The following is a 17,124-nucleotide window of genomic DNA, read 5'->3' on the forward strand; positions in this document are numbered from 1 at the left end:
GTTAGAACTTAGAAGATAAAAAGATAAGAAAAAAACCAAGATTTCTGTGTCCTAAAGTTGATCCAAATTTGGACCTAATAGCAATATGAATCACGTGAGATTTAAATTAAAAATTTGGTAAGAATATGAGTATTTTTTAGGCTGATTCTCCATGCACCATGCGAACGAAAAACACCTAACACACTGACGTGAAGTATTTGTTTTATCTTTACTATAAAGTAAAAGAATTTCCATATTCATATTCGTAAATTAAATTATGAAGTTTTCGATATGCAGTTTAGAATTAATATATCATTTCTAGATTTGATCATCCAAAATCTTATTTGGACAACATAAATGACCTTTCGGATGTCAAGATCTGTAAGGAAATATAAATGAATTTCAAATCTCGATCCTCAACACCATTTATAGCACATCATTTTGAATATAGAAATCCAAAACTCATAACTCACTTTCAGATATGAACATTCGGAAGCTTACACGAAATACGAAAATGATGTTTTGTATATCAAAATCTAAAGTATATAACAATCACTTCCAGATTTCTGCACCCGTATGCAAAAATGAAGTCAATGACAATGTTGAGTTTTAAATTTTTTGTTGGATGAATGTCTTAATGGTGCAGGGAGAAAAACCTAATTTTAAATGTAGAGAAATGAGCCTTAAAGTAGGGTCAATTAAGCCCATATGGCCCAAGAATTAAAGGAAATAGCAAAACTAAGAAGGCAATTTCTCCATACACCATATCTGTTATTAAAAATGATAAAAATACCCTTCTTAAATAACGAAAATAACTTTGAGAGTGTAAATAAAAATTACTCCTAGAAGCTTTTATCTAGAAATATTCCGGATTTTAATTTCCAAAACACATTTTTGGATTCTAAATTTTTTTTATCTAAAATGCATTTCTAATTTTGTGTTTCGGAATGTTTTTTTTTTTTGAATTTTATTTATTCTTCCAGAAATAAGGGTAATTTTAGAGATTTAAAAAAACTATAGAATACATGTTAAAATTGACATGGTGTAAGAAGAAATTGCCTACTAAGGAAAGAAAGGAGAAGAAAAAACCGGTTTGGTTGTTGTGGTGTGTGTTTTTGCACTCACCAACGACGCAGTTCTGTGCAGAGAGATCTGCGTATATTCCATTTCCGTCTTCACTGCACTTTCATCTTCAAACTGACACTACCCAACATAACTACCTCTTCTCTCCGATCTCATTCAACTCAACAACCACCATGCACCATTAACCCCAACCCAGATCCAATCCAACACCCTCACACAGAGACATGATCTTTGGCAAACTACAAGGCGTCAAGAACAACCTCCGAATCTCCGCCTCCCTTCAGGATCTCTCCTCCTACCGGAACATCGACCCCGAACATGGCCTTCTCCGAGACCCATCCAACGCAAGTTTCTCCAAAACCAAACCACTTCAACTCCCCACCCCGGTTCGCCGGAAATGTCTCGCCCCGATCGCGATCATGGCCCTCCTCCTCCTCCTCCTCCTTCTCTACACCTTCTACTCCCACCAAGCCTCCCCCAAATACTACGTCGTTCTCGACTGCGGCAGCACCGGGACACGTGTCTACGTCTACAAGGCCCAAGTCCAACAGCCACACTCCACCAACCTCCCCATCGCCATCCAATCTCTGAAAGACGGCCTCCGCAAGGACCCCGCCAGTGGCCGCGCCTACGACCGAATGGAGACCGAACCGGGCCTCGACAAACTCCTCCACAACTTGACCGGTTTGAAAACCGCGCTCAAACCGCTTCTGAAATGGGCGCAGAAGCAGATTCCAGAGCCTTCCCACCGGTCCACTTCCCTGCTCCTCTACGCCACCGCCGGGGTCCGGAGACTTCCCTTCGATGACTCCAAGTGGCTGCTCGATAATGCGTGGAACGTTCTGAAAGGTTCGCCTTTTGTGTGTCGGAGGGATTGGGTGAAGATCATTTCCGGCACCGAGGAAGCTTACTTTGGTTGGATTGCGCTTAATTATGACAGTGGCATTCTCGGAGTGGAGCCCCAGAAGGAAACCTACGGTGCTCTTGATCTGGGGGGTTCTTCTTTGCAGGTCACGTTTGAGGGTAATAAGCAACAGCATTTGAATAGTGAGACTAGTTTGTATGTTAGGATTGGGTCTGTGAACCATCATTTGACTGCGTATTCCCTTGCTGGTTATGGCCTCAATGAGGCCTTTGATAAGTCTGTTGCGCGTGTTTTCAAGGAGTTTGGGTATGGTATTGCGGATGTTATGAAGGGGAATCTGGAGCTTAAGCATCCCTGCTTGCAGTCTGGGTACAAGGCTCGCTACACGTGCTCGCATTGTGGTGCTTTGGAGAATGGAGGGGAGAGTCCTAAGGTTGAGGGGAATGGGAATGTGTCGGGGAAGAAGACAGGAATTAAGACCATGGTCACTCTTGTTGGCGCGCCCAATTGGCAGAAGTGTAACGCGCTGGCCAAGGTTGCTGTTAATTTGTCTGAATGGAGTGATGCCAGTCCTGCGCTGGATTGTGAGATTCATCCGTGTGCTCTTCGGCATAACTTGCCTCGCCCTATGGGACATTTTTATGTGATTTCTGGGTTTTTTGTGGTGTATAGGTTTTTCAACTTGAGTGCAGAAGCCACGCTTGAGGATGTGTTGGAGAAGGGTAGGGAATTCTGTGAGAAGAGATGGAATGTTGCAAAGAAGAGTGTTGCTCCTCAGCCCTTTATTGAGCAGTACTGCTTTCGGGCGCCTTACATTGCATCATTGCTTAGAGAGGGTTTGCACATTACTGATAAGAGTATAACTGTTGGTTCTGGAAGTATCACTTGGACACTTGGAGTGGCTTTGTTGGAAGCTGGGAAGTCGTATTCTGTTAGGTTTGGCCTTCGTGGTTTTGACTTGCTTCAGATGAAGATGAATCTACTTGTTCTTATTCCCATTTTGATACTTTCGTTTATTCTTCTGCTTTGTGCTTTATCGTGGGTTGTCAATTGGATGCCAAGATTTTTCCGGAGACAGTATCTTCCATTTTTCAGGCATAACGGTGGGTCCACTGCATCTGGCCTTAATATCCCATCCCCATTTCGGTTTCAGAGGTGGAGTCCAATCAATTCTGGTAAGCTAATTGCACAACTGATATCTGATTTTTTGATGATCCAATTACGTACTTACAATACAAATAAGTTAAACACATGGAAGCATGCACATTGATAAACATATTCCGATTGATTTTGATGATTTTCTCTTATTCACACCTGTTCCACGATAATCTTCTTTTTCCTTCTTTGGTCATTGCTTCTTCTGCCATTCTTGAACCCTCCAGTCCGTATTATATCCATCCAAATGAGAACCCTTTTTTGGTTCTCATTTCCTTCATTCTTGATGGATCAAATTATTATAACTGGGCTCAAGCTATGTCCATGTCCCTCAAAATGAAAAACAAATATGCATTCATCAAGAAACCAGGAGCAATAGAGTCACCTCTATCATGGAAAAGGTGCAATAGCTTAGTTCTTTCTTGGCTGTACCATTTAGTTTCAACCGAAATTTCTACAATCATCATTTGGATGACTGAAGCTTATACAATGTATGACAAGATTTGAAAGATAGTTTTTCTCAGGGCAATTATGCTTGTATTTCTCATCTCTGCAATGAGATATGCTCTCTCGAACAAGCTGATGTGTCTGTGACCTATTTTACCAAGATGGAAATACTTTTGGGGCAACGTCCACCCAATTCCTGCCCCTGCTGTTCCATCTCAGTGTTGCTGCAACGCCCTAAAACCATCCAGCATGATTGTGTCTTATCCTTTCTCCATGGCCTCAATGAAAATTACATATATGTTAAGTATCTAATTCTTTTAGTGGAGTCCTTTCATCTTTGAATAAGGTGTTTTCTATGGTGTGTGACTCTACAGAACAGCAACTCCAAATTGGCATTTACCTGATCCAGAAGCTCTCACAGTACAAGCAAAGCTCCCTCTTTCTCAAAGTCATGGCCGAGCCAAATTTTTTCCTGCAAAATCTGTTTCTGCAAGGCTATACACTCATTTGTGGTCACACACAAGTCATAATGTTGATAGATGTTTTCTTAAGCACGAATTCCCTCCAGGGTTAAGTCAAAAAAGGTAGCAAATAATGTTTCTTCAGCCATAACCTATCGATTCCTTTGCTGATTATTCTCCTCCTTTATCTGGTATCAGTAAATAGCAAGTTCAAAGTCTCTTGACCTAAATGCTTTTTTTTTTCTCTTAATAATCTGACATACATTCCTCCTGCTCGAGGTGTCTGAGTGTTCTACATGTTTTTTAGACTAACATCCCACTGACACATGTTTTTGAGACTAACATCCCACTGACACATGTTTTTAATACTAACCTCTCTCTGACACATGTTTTTGACTCTAACCTCTCTCTGACACAAGACTGACACTCTTCGTTAGGCATTTAAGTAAAATAATATATTGTTGTCTCAGCTCAGACACTTAAGCAAACATCTTGAATAGCTTGGACATTTGAATGGAGTCCATCGACATCTGATGGATAGACATTTAATGATGCTATAGAAAAAATAGATATTCAATTTTTTAAACATTCAGCTAAATATTTCGTGAGGCATATTTTCAATCAAATCTGAATTATCAATTTAAATATTGTGTTGTGTTGTTTATGCTTAGTTTCATTACACATACAAATGCACTTTGCTAGTGTTGTATATTTTGGACTTTAATTGTGTTGGAGTAGTGTCGATGTTCGTGTTGTGCCTTGTGGCTATATTAGAGTCGATGCTTGTGCTTAGGACAAATAGATTATTTTTGGTGAAAACGCAACAGAATAGATGAATCTTGTAGCATTCTTCCTTGTCAGTGTTATGCACACAACTTATAATTTCTGATGACTCCATAAATGTATTTAATGTAATAACATGAAATTTCTGCAACTTAAACAAATATGTAGAAACAAAATGTATGTATAAATTATCTTGTGTATGGGAGTGTACACTTGATGATTGACTGTTATGAATAGATATTGGTGTCAAGTTTTCTTACTTTTCAGGTTAACCTAGAGTGATGCAAATCCAATTATGCTTTATGCACCTTAGCATTCCAGTATATGAAACAAAATTAACTTCTCTTGAATTTCTTATTGATCATAGATATGGATAAGTAGAGCTTATAAAGGCTTAGGCAATCCTATCCTCACCTCATGAATTATAGCTTTGGGTTTGAATTAGGCTTTAGCTCAAATTCAAGATGATATTGGAGCCTGGATCCAATATTCAGCTACCCTCAATTATCCAAAGAAGAAATCAAACTACCCGTTCCCCACTGCTTTCCCAGTGCAATCTACCTGGACAATATAGAAAAGTTCAGTCCTACAATCTCCATTCTCCAAATGTCAATCCTAACCGTGAGATATGTGTTCAGATCCCACATCAATTATAAATATGACTAAAGTATAGTTTACAATGTCTTGGACAATTCTTGTATGATTATGTCATGAGTTAGCTGTTGGAATTGAGTTAGGCCTAGCTCAAATTCAAGAACTTTTAATATCTGAGAAGAACATTGTCCCAACCTTCCTAGATTGGTATTGCCAGCATATGATATTTACACTTTCAATTTTGTTACAGAAGGAAGGTGGTATCATTATAAGGATTGAAGTCAATCAAGCTTTCTTTTTTATTCAAATTTGTAAACAAACCCTATATATGAATAAGTTCAAAGCTTTTTCTGAAAAATTGCTGCCTCATTTCAGCCTAGTAAGTAAATAACTTGGGGTTCTTTAGTTTAGTGCATCTCCCAGTTCTTATTGTGTCAAATATTCAGAGTAAATTATACTTCCTTCCTTAAAGGACTCATTACATTCTTTTCTCCTCTCTTTTTTTGGAAAAAACATACACTATTGTTTGCCGTGAGAGATGGATTTGTTTCATTTTAATGTAGATGAACCTGGTAACAATAGTGAATTACTATGAATATGCCTCCCTATGATGTTTATTTTTCTACACCTTTCAATTTCTTTGCAACTAAATTTGAACATCTATTATTTACTACAGTCTTTGACAGGGTGGAATGAAATATTAGCATCTCTACTATCAAATTAAGAATTTCATCTAAAATCTTTATTCATCTTTTGAAGTCTGAAAATTGGTAGTAAATGTTCAAAATTAGCTTTCGTGTCAAGAATTATAATGAGAAAACACTCTAAAATGCTCATTTATTTTAAACTCAACTAAGATATATTCTCTTAAGAAAGTAGGATTTAAACCTGACTTAACCTCACAAAATCAGCTTATAAGATGGATGATTTGCCCCCACCTATATATTATAACTTGCTCATATCTATAGTCGATTTGGGCTCTTCAACACACCTTTCACACCAAGGAGTAGACATCTCGAGCGTGGGACTAGGGGGAATGTGATAGCGGGTGACACGAGACCCAACAAACTTGACTAGGATAGACTCACTTTGATACCATCTTAAGAAAATGAACTTTAAACCTAAGTCAACCTTACAAATTTAGCTCTATATATAATAGTTTAGCCTTATCTCTAGTCAATGTAGGCTTATCAACACAGGTCCTCATGACATATCAAGCATGAGAGAGAACTTGATAGCTGGTGACATGACGCCCAACACCTTATTAGAATATGCTTTGAATAATTCTGGATACCATCTTTAGAAAGTGGAATTTAACTTAACCTTACAAATCCGACTTATAAAGTAAGATTTGTACCATATATAATATAATATAATTTAGTCATATCTCTAGTCGTGGGGTGAAGTGTAATTTAAACATTTCTCTAGGAAGGGGAATGTAATTTACTTATTCTTTGTATTTCCCCTTTATTGGAGTTGCATTTCCAAAACCATGATAATGATTTGGCTAAGACATTTGATTGCACACATCATTGCATCATGACATGTAGCCACCGGTTCTCTTACAAGAAGTTAATCACCTCATGTTTTTGTGTTGTGTGCCCATGTTGCTGCCAATATTATGGAAAATTGCAGCCGTTGTTGGTGCAGAGGGATGAAAGCCCATATTTGCCCATTTTTCTGAGTTTTCCAACCCATATGCTTTCATGATTTTTTTTTTCTTTTTTATTTTATCTGAAGATTCCTATAGGTTCAAAGACCTTCTTCTTCATTCAACGCCAACTCTGACCTCTGTTCAATACAAACACTAAGCCAACCCTTAGACCACTGCTCGTTGGCAGTTATTTTTTACATGCCTGGTGTTTTTCTGGCACACCAAGTGCTCGCAGGCATCCTCTGCTGATCTATGCACCTGCATCCACGTCTCATGTCTTGCAGGTCTGCTGATCTGCTCTGTTCTGATTCATGATTAACAACTTGCACGCCAGTCTGTAATCATTTTTATGTCGGACATTGACATGGCCCAAAACTTCCAAAACTTCTGAGTCAAGTCCGATGCATCACTGCAAGATCCAAATGTAGGGATGCCATTTTTTCTGACTTGTCAACTTAAATTTAAAATCTTATCTTATTTTCAATCGAGATTGTGTTGATTAAGTCAAAAAACAAATCACCAAAATCAAAATCCATTGCATTAAGTTACAAACTGCATCAATAGGAAACAATTTATGCACAAAATCCTTCTTCTCCGTTCTGCAGTATTCTGTTCTGTTCTTCTCCTTCATCCCTCCTCCTTCCCTAGTGCACGCTCTGTTGTTGGCTTCGCTGTCAACTCTTGCCACCTCCTCTGTGTGGCTTATTGTATTGTGGTCATCAGGTTTGCTTCCTTATTATTTTCTTTTTGTGTTTATTAATCTCCTATGGTTTGGAAAAACAGGAGCATGTCATTCATTGTGCTTATGCTCCTGGTTGTGCTTTCTACTGCAAGGCACTGATAATAATGCTTTTCTTTTTCCTTTTTATTTATAAAGCCTACTCCTTTATGTTTTTTATTGTATTTATAAAGCTATACTACGACATTAGCAACTTACGTATAATTGTGAAGCTGCTTCCAGTAAAGCTGCTAATTTGTCACTTGATGAACTGGAACTAGAGGCTATGTTTTTCATAGATGACGACCAAGGAGGACACAAAATCTGTTTTAGGTTTTTAAAATTTTGGGAGAACTAGAAATATTATGACTTTATATTTATTTAGTGAGACTCATTATATGAAATATTATGACATGATCTTGTTTTTCCTGGAATTTTTTTGTAAGAGTTGCATTGTGAAATGATCTTTTATTCCTTTGCAGTGTTCTTTTTATAAAGGCTAATATCATAGATGATGAATGTATAAATATTCTCAGTTAAATTCTGAATGAATTTATAAATATTATATATATGCGTTGTTGTATATTTTACACATTAGCCATGTCGGAGTTGATGTTTCTATGGTCCTCCATGAGGTGTTGGAGTCTCATAATGCTTCCAACACCATTGCACGCCTGACACTTATTGACACTACACCTGTGTATGATTACTTTTTTTTCTTGTCAGCTTAGACATGACTTGGACACTAGGCTTAGTCATAATTAGACACTACAGAGACAGTTATTATATAAAAATAAATTTACTATTTTAACTCTGATAAAAATATTAAAAGATGATACTCTGTAGCATAGTAGTATTATTTTGTGAGTCTCGTTATAATAGGGAAAAGAGTAATGCTTCGCAAGTTGTTTTAGGAATCATTGGAGTGAATAATTTATGTGTTATTAATGTTTGGAGTGAATCTTTGGTAGATGCTATGGCTATGAACTGATGTTGTGAACAGTCCCTCCGTAAATGATACTGATTGAAAAACTGTAATTTACATTTGCAATTGATATGTCCTAATTATATACGTGCTGATGATGTAACATTTGCAATTGTTACAAGCGTGCATCATGTACTTTCACAGATACTATGCTTGGTTTTAGTTTCTTTAGAAATGATTGCTGAGCTTCTGCTTTTGGGCAATTTCTCCCTGCACCATAACATTTAAGAGATGCAACCAACATAAAATTTAAAATCCAACATTGCCCTTGGACTTCATTTTTGCTTATGGATGTAGAAATCCAGATGTGATTGTTCGATATCCGGAAAGTCATTTTCGTACTTCATTTAAGTTTCCGAATGGCCATATCCAGAAGTGAATTATGAGTTCTGAATTTTCATATCTTCATATCTGGAATGGTGTGTTGTAAATGGTGTTGAGGATTTCGAAACTCATTTATGTTTGCTTACGGATCTTGGCATCCGGAATGTCATTTATGTTGTCCAAGTAAACTTCCGGATGACGAAATCTGGAAGTGACATATTAATTCCAGACTTGTATATCCAAAACTTTGTGATTTGACTTACGGATATGAATATCCAGAAAACAAATTTTTTTAAATCATTAAGGGCAAAACGAACATTTCACATCAGTGTGTTGGGTGTAAATTTGAGTTAATATGGTGCAGGGAGAATCAACCCTGCTTTTGGATACTTTGAATGTCTGTGTACTCTTTTTTGGTAATATTTCTTTGTGATTGAGCGAGCTTTGAAGTCATTGTGTGTACCTATGGTATTGCAGGGGATAGAATAAAGACCCCACTCAGCCCAAGAACGGCAGGTTCACAGGATAGAGCCTTTAGCCTGGGGCATGGTCCTGGTGATAACAGTGGCAACATCCAGCTGATGGAATCTCCCTTTCATCCATCAGCTAGTAGTGTCTTGCATAGTTATTCTTCAAACAATTTAGGGCAGATGCAAGTTGACGGCAGTAGTATAGGGACATTCTGGTCACCCAACAGAAGTCAGATGCGTCTGCAGAGTAGGAGATCTCAATCTCGAGAAGACCTGCATTCTTCATTGGCTGAGGCGCATATGGTGAAGGTTTAGGGGATGATCTTCTGAAAACTTTGGTATGCTAACACTGATATCTTCTTCAAAGTTACAGTTTTCATAAACAAAACATTTTTCCTTTTGGTTTATCTTTACCAATTCTTCATAGGCATTCTTTTTTATAACATCAGAATAGTTATAGGTAAATTCTAGTAAAACACACATGCATACTCTTTTTTGTTGATTGTCCTTTCTATATGTTTGAAGTTATTGATACAAATTTCTTGACCATACTAATTAATATTTCCACGCATTTCTCCTATGTTTGTAAATGCTGTTGTTCATGAGCAACGAATTTTATGGCTTGACATGAGTTGTAGGCCAATTGAATTGGACTGCCCAACTTGAAAATTTTCTGGGCATTTTTCCTGAACATCTTGTCATTTGTCATCTGTAATGATACTTTTTTCACAAAAAGATATATTTGAGTCACTTCTGTATATTAATTTTCTCTAAATTTTTCATGCAAATTGTAAAACATTGATACGTGTCCCAGCATTTCAGTTTTTGTCATGGAGTTGACCAAGGGGGCTAAAGAAGAGTTGGCAAGATTCTTTAATTCCGTTATAATTTACATCTTCTGGATGACACTTCTAAACTGATTTCTTCCACAAGATGCATAGCACGACAAACAAGTTCCTATTCCATCATTGCTTACCACTCTCCTTTAGTGGCTACCGAGTCTCCATGTTCTGCAGTCACTGTACAGTTTCCCGGTGACCTTAAGCCTTCTGATGATGAATGAAGCATCAAAGTATGCCAGCGAGAAGCTCTTCAAACTGCTGAGATCTATTCATTTGTGACTATTTTCATACCATTTTTTAGACTAATAAACCTCCATTACTACAGAGAACCTCCCCTTGTTCCAGAGGGGACTTATGACCGGGAAGCTCTAAAAGTTAAAGCTCTAAGAAAAGTTGTAATATAGTATAAGGCTCATATCTTACATGTCAAATAAGCTATTGAATCCAGTTTCACTTATGCAACCACCTACTTACCCCCTTTTCTTCATCGTAAAGACGTTAATCCCACTTTCCATATGAAGCAAAGCGTTCCGCTTGAATATTTATACAGCAAACAGCATTCATTACGTTTAGAATTGCTCTAGATGTTATTGATTTTTGATGCTAGCCAACTCTATCTTCGTGGAAGCTCTTGAAAATGTTTTACGTTTTGAAAATTGCTTATTCATCTTCAACATAGTAAAATTCGTAATGAAAAAATAAAAATACTAATAAGAATCTTCTGTACAAAGCAATTGCGACTTCATGGAAATTATAATCTAATTATATATGACAATTCATATATAGACAAGGGAAAAAGATTAGATGGTCTATAAATTCTAATTCCAAAATGTAATTAACTCTATTTGATTACTGAGATCTCAAGAGATTACATAAAATATAACTTCATCAAAACAGAGTCTCTTAAAATGTTGCACGCGCAATCAGAAAACAGAAAGGCATTAGGTTGGAGGTGTGATTCATATCAAGGATCATTGCGAATTTTATTTCTTAAAAACTAAATTCTCAACACGAACAATAAACAGGTATATTATAGTAAATAATGTTGCTAAACCTAAAAAGAATGTATATGTATAGCGCATCATAATGAAGAGGAATACCGAAAAAAGAGGAGAAATGAGTTTGAAAGTCGCTCACAGATATTGTGTCGAACAGGTGAGAGGCGCGAATGATCCTTGTTGTGGTGGTTCAGGCGCGAAGATGTATCTCAAGAAGTAAATGCGATGAGAGGGAGAGCTTGAGATACAGCGATGTGGTGGCCGAAGCAGAGCGAAGAGGAAGCAGAAGCAACACTTTTTGTGGAAGAGGGAGCTTTAGGCACACTCGCATCACTGCCATCCTTCTGCTTCACTTAATTCCGATGCAAATAACAAAACCTTATGCATTTTATTTCATAATTCAAATTTCTTAAAAATTACTTTCTATAACATTTTTTTTAATTAAATTTTATACATTCTTAGGTAAATATCCTATTTTTTATTCCAAACACAAAATTAATTTTCTTAAAATAATTTTTCAGCAAACCTTTCTAAATAAGCATTTTAAGCTATATATATATAAAAAATAAGATAGTATTTCAGTAATTTTTTTCAATAAGATATTATTATTAGACAACGGTTGACGATTTTAAAATAAAATAAATATGCAGGTGTAGTAGTAGTTGACAAAAATAACTACTGGATTAGATAAATGATGCAAACAAAAATTAAAAAGTGAAATTAGTTAGAGATATTTGATTAGTATAAAAGAAATTAGCTTAGAAGCAATTTGGTGTAAGAATTAGAAGAGAGAGTGCGATGTGTTAAAGGCAAGAAGCAGAGTGTGGTGAAGTGAGGTTGGTAAGTCAAATGTCACGCACCATGGAGTGGGCGGCGAGAACGGACCACTTCCGAGGCATTCCCAGAAAAATTGTGATTGCGGTGGTGGGCGCCTTCGCCAAAACGGTGTCGTCTGTTCTCAACACCACCTCCGTTCACAACGCCGACACCCTCCTCCGCCTCGTCCGCTCCAGACCCAGCCGTGTCCCACTCGTCACCGTTAGCAATCACATGTCCACGTCAGCACACTCTCTCTTCATTTTTCTTTTTCTTTTTCTTTTTCTTTTTCTTTCTTGTGTTTATCTGTGAATGCAAATGGTGCAGCTTGGATGATCCGCTCATGTGGGGTTTTAAGGGTTTTCCCATCTTTGATACTAAGTTGGCTCGATGGGTTCTTGCTGCGGAAGATATATGCTTCAGGAATGCCCTCTATTCCTATATTTTTCGCCTTGGTAAGTCTACTGATTTCGTAATTGATAAATTATTAAATTGTTATTTCTTCTGGACTGATCTTGCAAGGAAAGGCTATTGTCATTTCCCCAACCTTTGTATATTTGATCAATTTTGGGTTGAAGCTTATCATAAATTATGCGTCAAAATATGCTGAAAAGGATATCTAGTTGTTTTTATAGGAGACTGTTGTTTTTCTGTTTCTAACTTGGTAACTTGCACAGGGAAATGCATACCTATTACAAGAGGAGGTGGAATTTATCAAGAGCACATGAATGAAGCTCTTGAGCGCTTAAAGAATGGAGAATGGGTATCTATGTAACATTTAATACTTTTCTCCCTCACAAGCTTAATGCTGAAGTAAAACTGATATATCATTTATGAATTTGTTATGGCAGATGCATACTTTTCCAGAAGGAAAGGTGAATCAAGAAGAGGCACCTATAAGGCGGTTGAAATGGGGAACTGCTAGTCTAATTGTTCGAGCACCTATAACTCCAATCGTATTGCCAATTTTCCATCATGGTTTTCACGAGGTAAGTTAGAACTTCTTTGCTTTTCCTAAAATTATATATCCTACTACACTTCTAGTTACGTTTTCTACCACAGTTGTAGCACTGTCAATTTATCAGTCTGTTGGAATAAGAAAGCCTCTATGATAAGCTGTCTCCAATTGTTGACATATTTGGGATTGAAGCATTTTATATCCTCTAGATGAACAGCACTGTCTTGCAAGGAAAACAGTTTTTATATTACTACCAAATATGTTGCAAAATAACCATTTAACTGGAACTATGAAGATAGCGTTGAGCATTTATCAATGTTTCAAGGACTATTTATTGTTAAAAATAAGTGTTGAGAACATGACTTGTCACTCTAATTATATCTACACATTCTATGTTTGCTCTGTCCAAGACTTCTTTTCTCATGCTTGCTTCCTTCTCTAGGCTTTCACTATGCTATATTTATAAATTGCTCATAACAATGTTCATGTTTTAATATAAATTATAATCATATTGATTATATATGCATTCTTGTATTAGCACGAGCAAGAGAACAAATTATTTCTACATAAATTTGTAGTTATTGTCTTGATGATCACTTGCAAAAGTGGTATTGTAGTGCTGTAGCAGCAGAGAGCGGTCCTTGGCTGCTACAAACTTCCTTCATAAAGTGTTTTGGGATCAGTGCTGAAATTTCAGACCAAAATCACAGATTTTGACATGCTACTGTAGCACAATGCCAATGGGTGGTAAAAGTCCCCTTTTTGGCCCTGTTTGAATGTCATTTTCAGGTAAAAATGAAATTCCGCCCACTTTTCTGACCTTCGGAAATTTAGGATTTTCCCTACTTTCCTTCCGTTGTGCCTCTGTTTCCCTCCCACTATTACTCTCTAAACTTTGAGGCTCGCCAACCCCCATCACTGAAATAAAATCTTCTCTTAAGCAGACCTTGTGTGTGTTTGTGGCCACTTTGTGTCTGTTTTGGTTAAGACTTGATGAGATCATGGAGTTTTTTCTTTTTATTATATTTTTTTTCTGGTTAGGAAAGACTTGGTTTATAAGATCATGGAGTTTTTTCAGTTGAGTGAAGTTTATTCAGATTGCTTATTGCAGTTGTACCCAATTCTTATCTAAGTAAGGGTTTTTACTCAGTGGTCAATTAACTGAATTCTTATCACTCGCAGTTCTCCATTTCTAGAGTGTGCAGGAATGCAACTAGGTTTCTTTAGGTTGTGGTGTTTCTACTTATCCACCCAGAGTTGTCTAGTTCTCTTTACTTTCTTATTTTTAACTTTCGGGGCACATCAAGACTGTTGCCTTTTTATTGTTAATTCTTCCTCACTGTGAGTCATTCAATTGTGGCTTGATTAAGTGCTAAATATCAAACTCCTACACCCTTTTGTAGCTTGGACCTAGGGTGCATTGAGCTGTCCAAGCATTGTTTGCCCAAGTGCTGAGAACCTATTCCCTTATCACTAGAACCTTTGTCACCTTGATATCCACTCTACAACCAATAAAGGACTAGGCAAAATTTGGGAAGTCAGCAGAATGCTTCTCGTCAGTTCAGACTTACATGAGCTTGTTATTATTCTCTCTGTTCAATACACCATAAATGTACCGTTGGTGTAAATCCAAAGAGGCTGGGCAAGGAAGGAATCTTCTTCACCTTTTGGTCTCTCGGGCTAGGCTAGAATGGATTCATTCCCACCTCTTGTCTATGATAGTTCAGTCTTCAGGGGCCATAAATGAACAATATGTGCGTAGCATTTTTGGGGCCAGCCACTACACCACTGTATGAAGATTGATAGCTATGTTTAAAGTCGTGAGAATTCTTTAAGGATAAAGATGAAGATTTCTGTAGTCCTATATCTGATGAATTTTCATAATTTAATATTATATTGGCCTGAAGGCGGCACACTAATAATATTTCTGCATTACGGGGACTTGATCTGCATTAAGAAATCGTCTTATTGTTACTAGGGATACATATTTGTAAATTTGAGTGATTTTGTAGATTTCTGACAGACTGCTTTCAGTAATTCTTTTATTATACAGTTTTTATCAATGCTGTGTCTTTTGTCCCAACATAACCGCTATAGATGTCCAATAGTAAATAGGCAAGCTTCCTCACGGTTTTCTTTCTGCATGGTTTTGATCATCTATATAGTTCTTAGTAGTTTAATAATTGAACAGTTATTATGTTGTATGCTTATTCTGGTTCTTAATGCTGGGTTCTGATTATATTTCTAGGTGATGCCAGAGAAATATATGTTTGATAGACGACCTCCTTTACCATTATGGAATAAGAAAGTTGACATTATTATTGGCGATCCAATTGAATTTGACCTTCCAGCAATGAGGCAAAAGGCTATTTCCCAATCTCGTAGTGAGTCATTCCCAACTGCTGGATGGCCAAGCACTTGTGATGGTTTGGATGAAGCAGCACAAAGATGTCTCTACGCCACAATTTCAGAGCAAATCCATGCTGCAATGGAGAGATTAAGGTGTTTTGGTAAAAGTTTTCTGAGGTCATAGGTAGGTTGAGTCAGAGATTAAGGTGTTTTAGATATTGAATCATTCTTTGTTATTGTAATTGATAGTTGAGCCAGAACTATTCGGTTTCTTAAAATCAAGTTTCATTCAGTAGAATATATACAAGTTTGTAGGGTAGATGTACAGCCCAAAATTAGATGGGCTTTGTATTCCAAAATCCAAAATTTCATTTGAAGAATAAAAATTTGGAGTCCATGGTAACTTTGGGTTGTGTATACATGCATGGACATTGATCCTTGGCATTTTAGTAGTGTCAATATCACCTAGGCCATTTCTTTCTGTGTGATGTACTATATCCTAATCCATGTTTTCATTTCATATGATGTGTCTGTCGTATCGTCCGTATTTATTTGTCCACATGGTGCTGGTCCTATTTGCTTTGCTCCCTTCTTTTGTGGTCCCCATCATCACTCTCTCTTTTGCTAATAAATTCACTGCTAAGACCGAAAAACAAGGGCAGACAATATCATTCTGTGTTAGAGAAATTCAAAAATTTGTTAGCAGAAGATGCATTAGTAGGGCCTTCTGGTAGGGCAAAACAAATACTAATGGTTGCATTTATAAATTAAACTTACACTCAATGTTATGCATGATCTAGTTATAAGATTTACAGCCAGTTCAGATAAATAATAAATGTCTTAACAAACACTTACAAGAGAAGAAAAAAAAATATTTTTAACAAGTTAAAATTAACTTTCTAGGCTTATAGAAAAACTTCGAGAGTTGTAATAGCTGACTTTGGCTTTTGAGGGAAAAAATGACGTGTTTTATCCAGTTCATTTATGCTCTATTAACGACAAATATAAAAAAAGTTACTCATAAAACTAAGTTGTTGTAAATGTGGTTTTGAAAAAAAATCTGTGGTATAGCAGAATAAAAGTGAAAGTATGAATGAGCATTTTGGTATGTGGGATTAAAAAATTGTCCGTATAATATTCCATCTATTGCTTTGTTATGTTCCATAGATCTTTTTAAAAATAGAAAAAGTATTTTCGTGTTGTCTGGTGTTATATTCTTTGGTAAAAAAAAGGCTTCCAAATTCAAATACATTTGGCACCGCTGAGATATTTCTTTGATCAATTTCGGCCTTAAATAGTTTGCAGTTTTCTGAGAAACAGCAATGAACAGTAGCTATCTGCCTTCTATAATCTTATTGGTTTGGCTCAATAAAGAGCACAGCTTCTGTTGTGTTAAACTTTTTTGCAACTGGAAACTAAAGAGTGTTTGGTCAGTATTTGTTGTCGCAAATGGTGTAGCATTACACCTTGAATTTGACATGATGTATCAGCAATCTTGTACATTACCAAATAGCACTTTCTTTTTTGTTTTTTTTGCATTGTTTGCCTTTTAAATCTGTCAATAAAAATAGGTTAAATTATTTGTGATATAATAATGGTTACAAATAATTAGGTTGTATTCTTTGTTTTCTTTATTGAATATA

General features: G+C 36.6%; 2 protein-coding genes across 5 annotated transcripts; both read left to right on the top strand.

Annotated features, from left to right (window-relative positions):
- The first annotated feature begins 719 nt into the window (after positions 1 to 719).
- LOC137808613 (probable apyrase 7) lies at positions 720 to 10,847 on the top strand. 3 transcript variants are annotated; one of them, XM_068609808.1, is made up of 3 exons: positions 720 to 3,102; positions 9,526 to 9,856; positions 10,333 to 10,847. In XM_068609808.1, the coding sequence occupies exons 1-2, from the start codon at positions 1,287 to 1,289 to the stop codon at positions 9,831 to 9,833; spliced, it is 2,124 nt and encodes a 707-aa protein (XP_068465909.1). In that variant the 5' UTR covers positions 720 to 1,286; the 3' UTR covers positions 9,834 to 9,856; positions 10,333 to 10,847. The 3 variants fall into 3 exon arrangements, with proteins under 3 accessions (XP_068465909.1, XP_068465910.1, XP_068465911.1); XM_068609809.1 differs by having other exon boundaries at positions 10,341 to 10,847; XM_068609810.1 differs by lacking the exons at positions 9,526 to 9,856; positions 10,333 to 10,847 and adding an exon at positions 3,904 to 4,129.
- A 611-nt stretch (positions 10,848 to 11,458) lies between these two features.
- On the top strand, positions 11,459 to 15,884 carry LOC137808614 (N-acylphosphatidylethanolamine synthase). 2 transcript variants are annotated; one of them, XM_068609811.1, is made up of 5 exons: positions 11,459 to 12,416; positions 12,502 to 12,629; positions 12,852 to 12,937; positions 13,026 to 13,163; positions 15,381 to 15,884. In XM_068609811.1, exons 1-5 carry the CDS (start codon positions 12,208 to 12,210, stop codon positions 15,663 to 15,665), a joined length of 846 nt encoding a protein of 281 aa, XP_068465912.1. In that variant the 5' UTR covers positions 11,459 to 12,207; the 3' UTR covers positions 15,666 to 15,884. The 2 variants fall into 2 exon arrangements, with proteins under 2 accessions (XP_068465912.1, XP_068465913.1); XM_068609812.1 differs by lacking the exon at positions 15,381 to 15,884 and adding an exon at positions 13,750 to 13,935.
- The last annotated feature ends 1,240 nt before the right edge of the window (positions 15,885 to 17,124 follow it).

The sequence above is a fragment of the Phaseolus vulgaris genome, chromosome 3, assembly GCF_000499845.2.
Source record: "Phaseolus vulgaris cultivar G19833 chromosome 3, P. vulgaris v2.0, whole genome shotgun sequence".
In the NCBI taxonomy this organism is placed as follows: Eukaryota; Viridiplantae; Streptophyta; class Magnoliopsida; order Fabales; family Fabaceae; genus Phaseolus; species Phaseolus vulgaris.

Excerpts from the sequence above, each read along its gene's own strand:
- LOC137808613 (XM_068609808.1), top strand. The coding sequence starts at position 1,287 with ATGATCTTTGGCAAACTACAAGGCGTCAAGAACAACCTCCGAATCTCC. Across the intron at positions 3,103-9,525 it reads GTGGAGTCCAATCAATTCTG|GGGATAGAATAAAGACCCCA; the intron begins GTAAGCTAATTG and ends ATGGTATTGCAG.
- LOC137808614 (XM_068609811.1), top strand. The coding sequence starts at position 12,208 with ATGTCACGCACCATGGAGTGGGCGGCGAGAACGGACCACTTCCGAGGC. Across the intron at positions 12,938-13,025 it reads GCTTAAAGAATGGAGAATGG|ATGCATACTTTTCCAGAAGG; the intron begins GTATCTATGTAA and ends TTGTTATGGCAG. Across the intron at positions 13,164-15,380 it reads TCCATCATGGTTTTCACGAG|GTGATGCCAGAGAAATATAT; the intron begins GTAAGTTAGAAC and ends TTATATTTCTAG.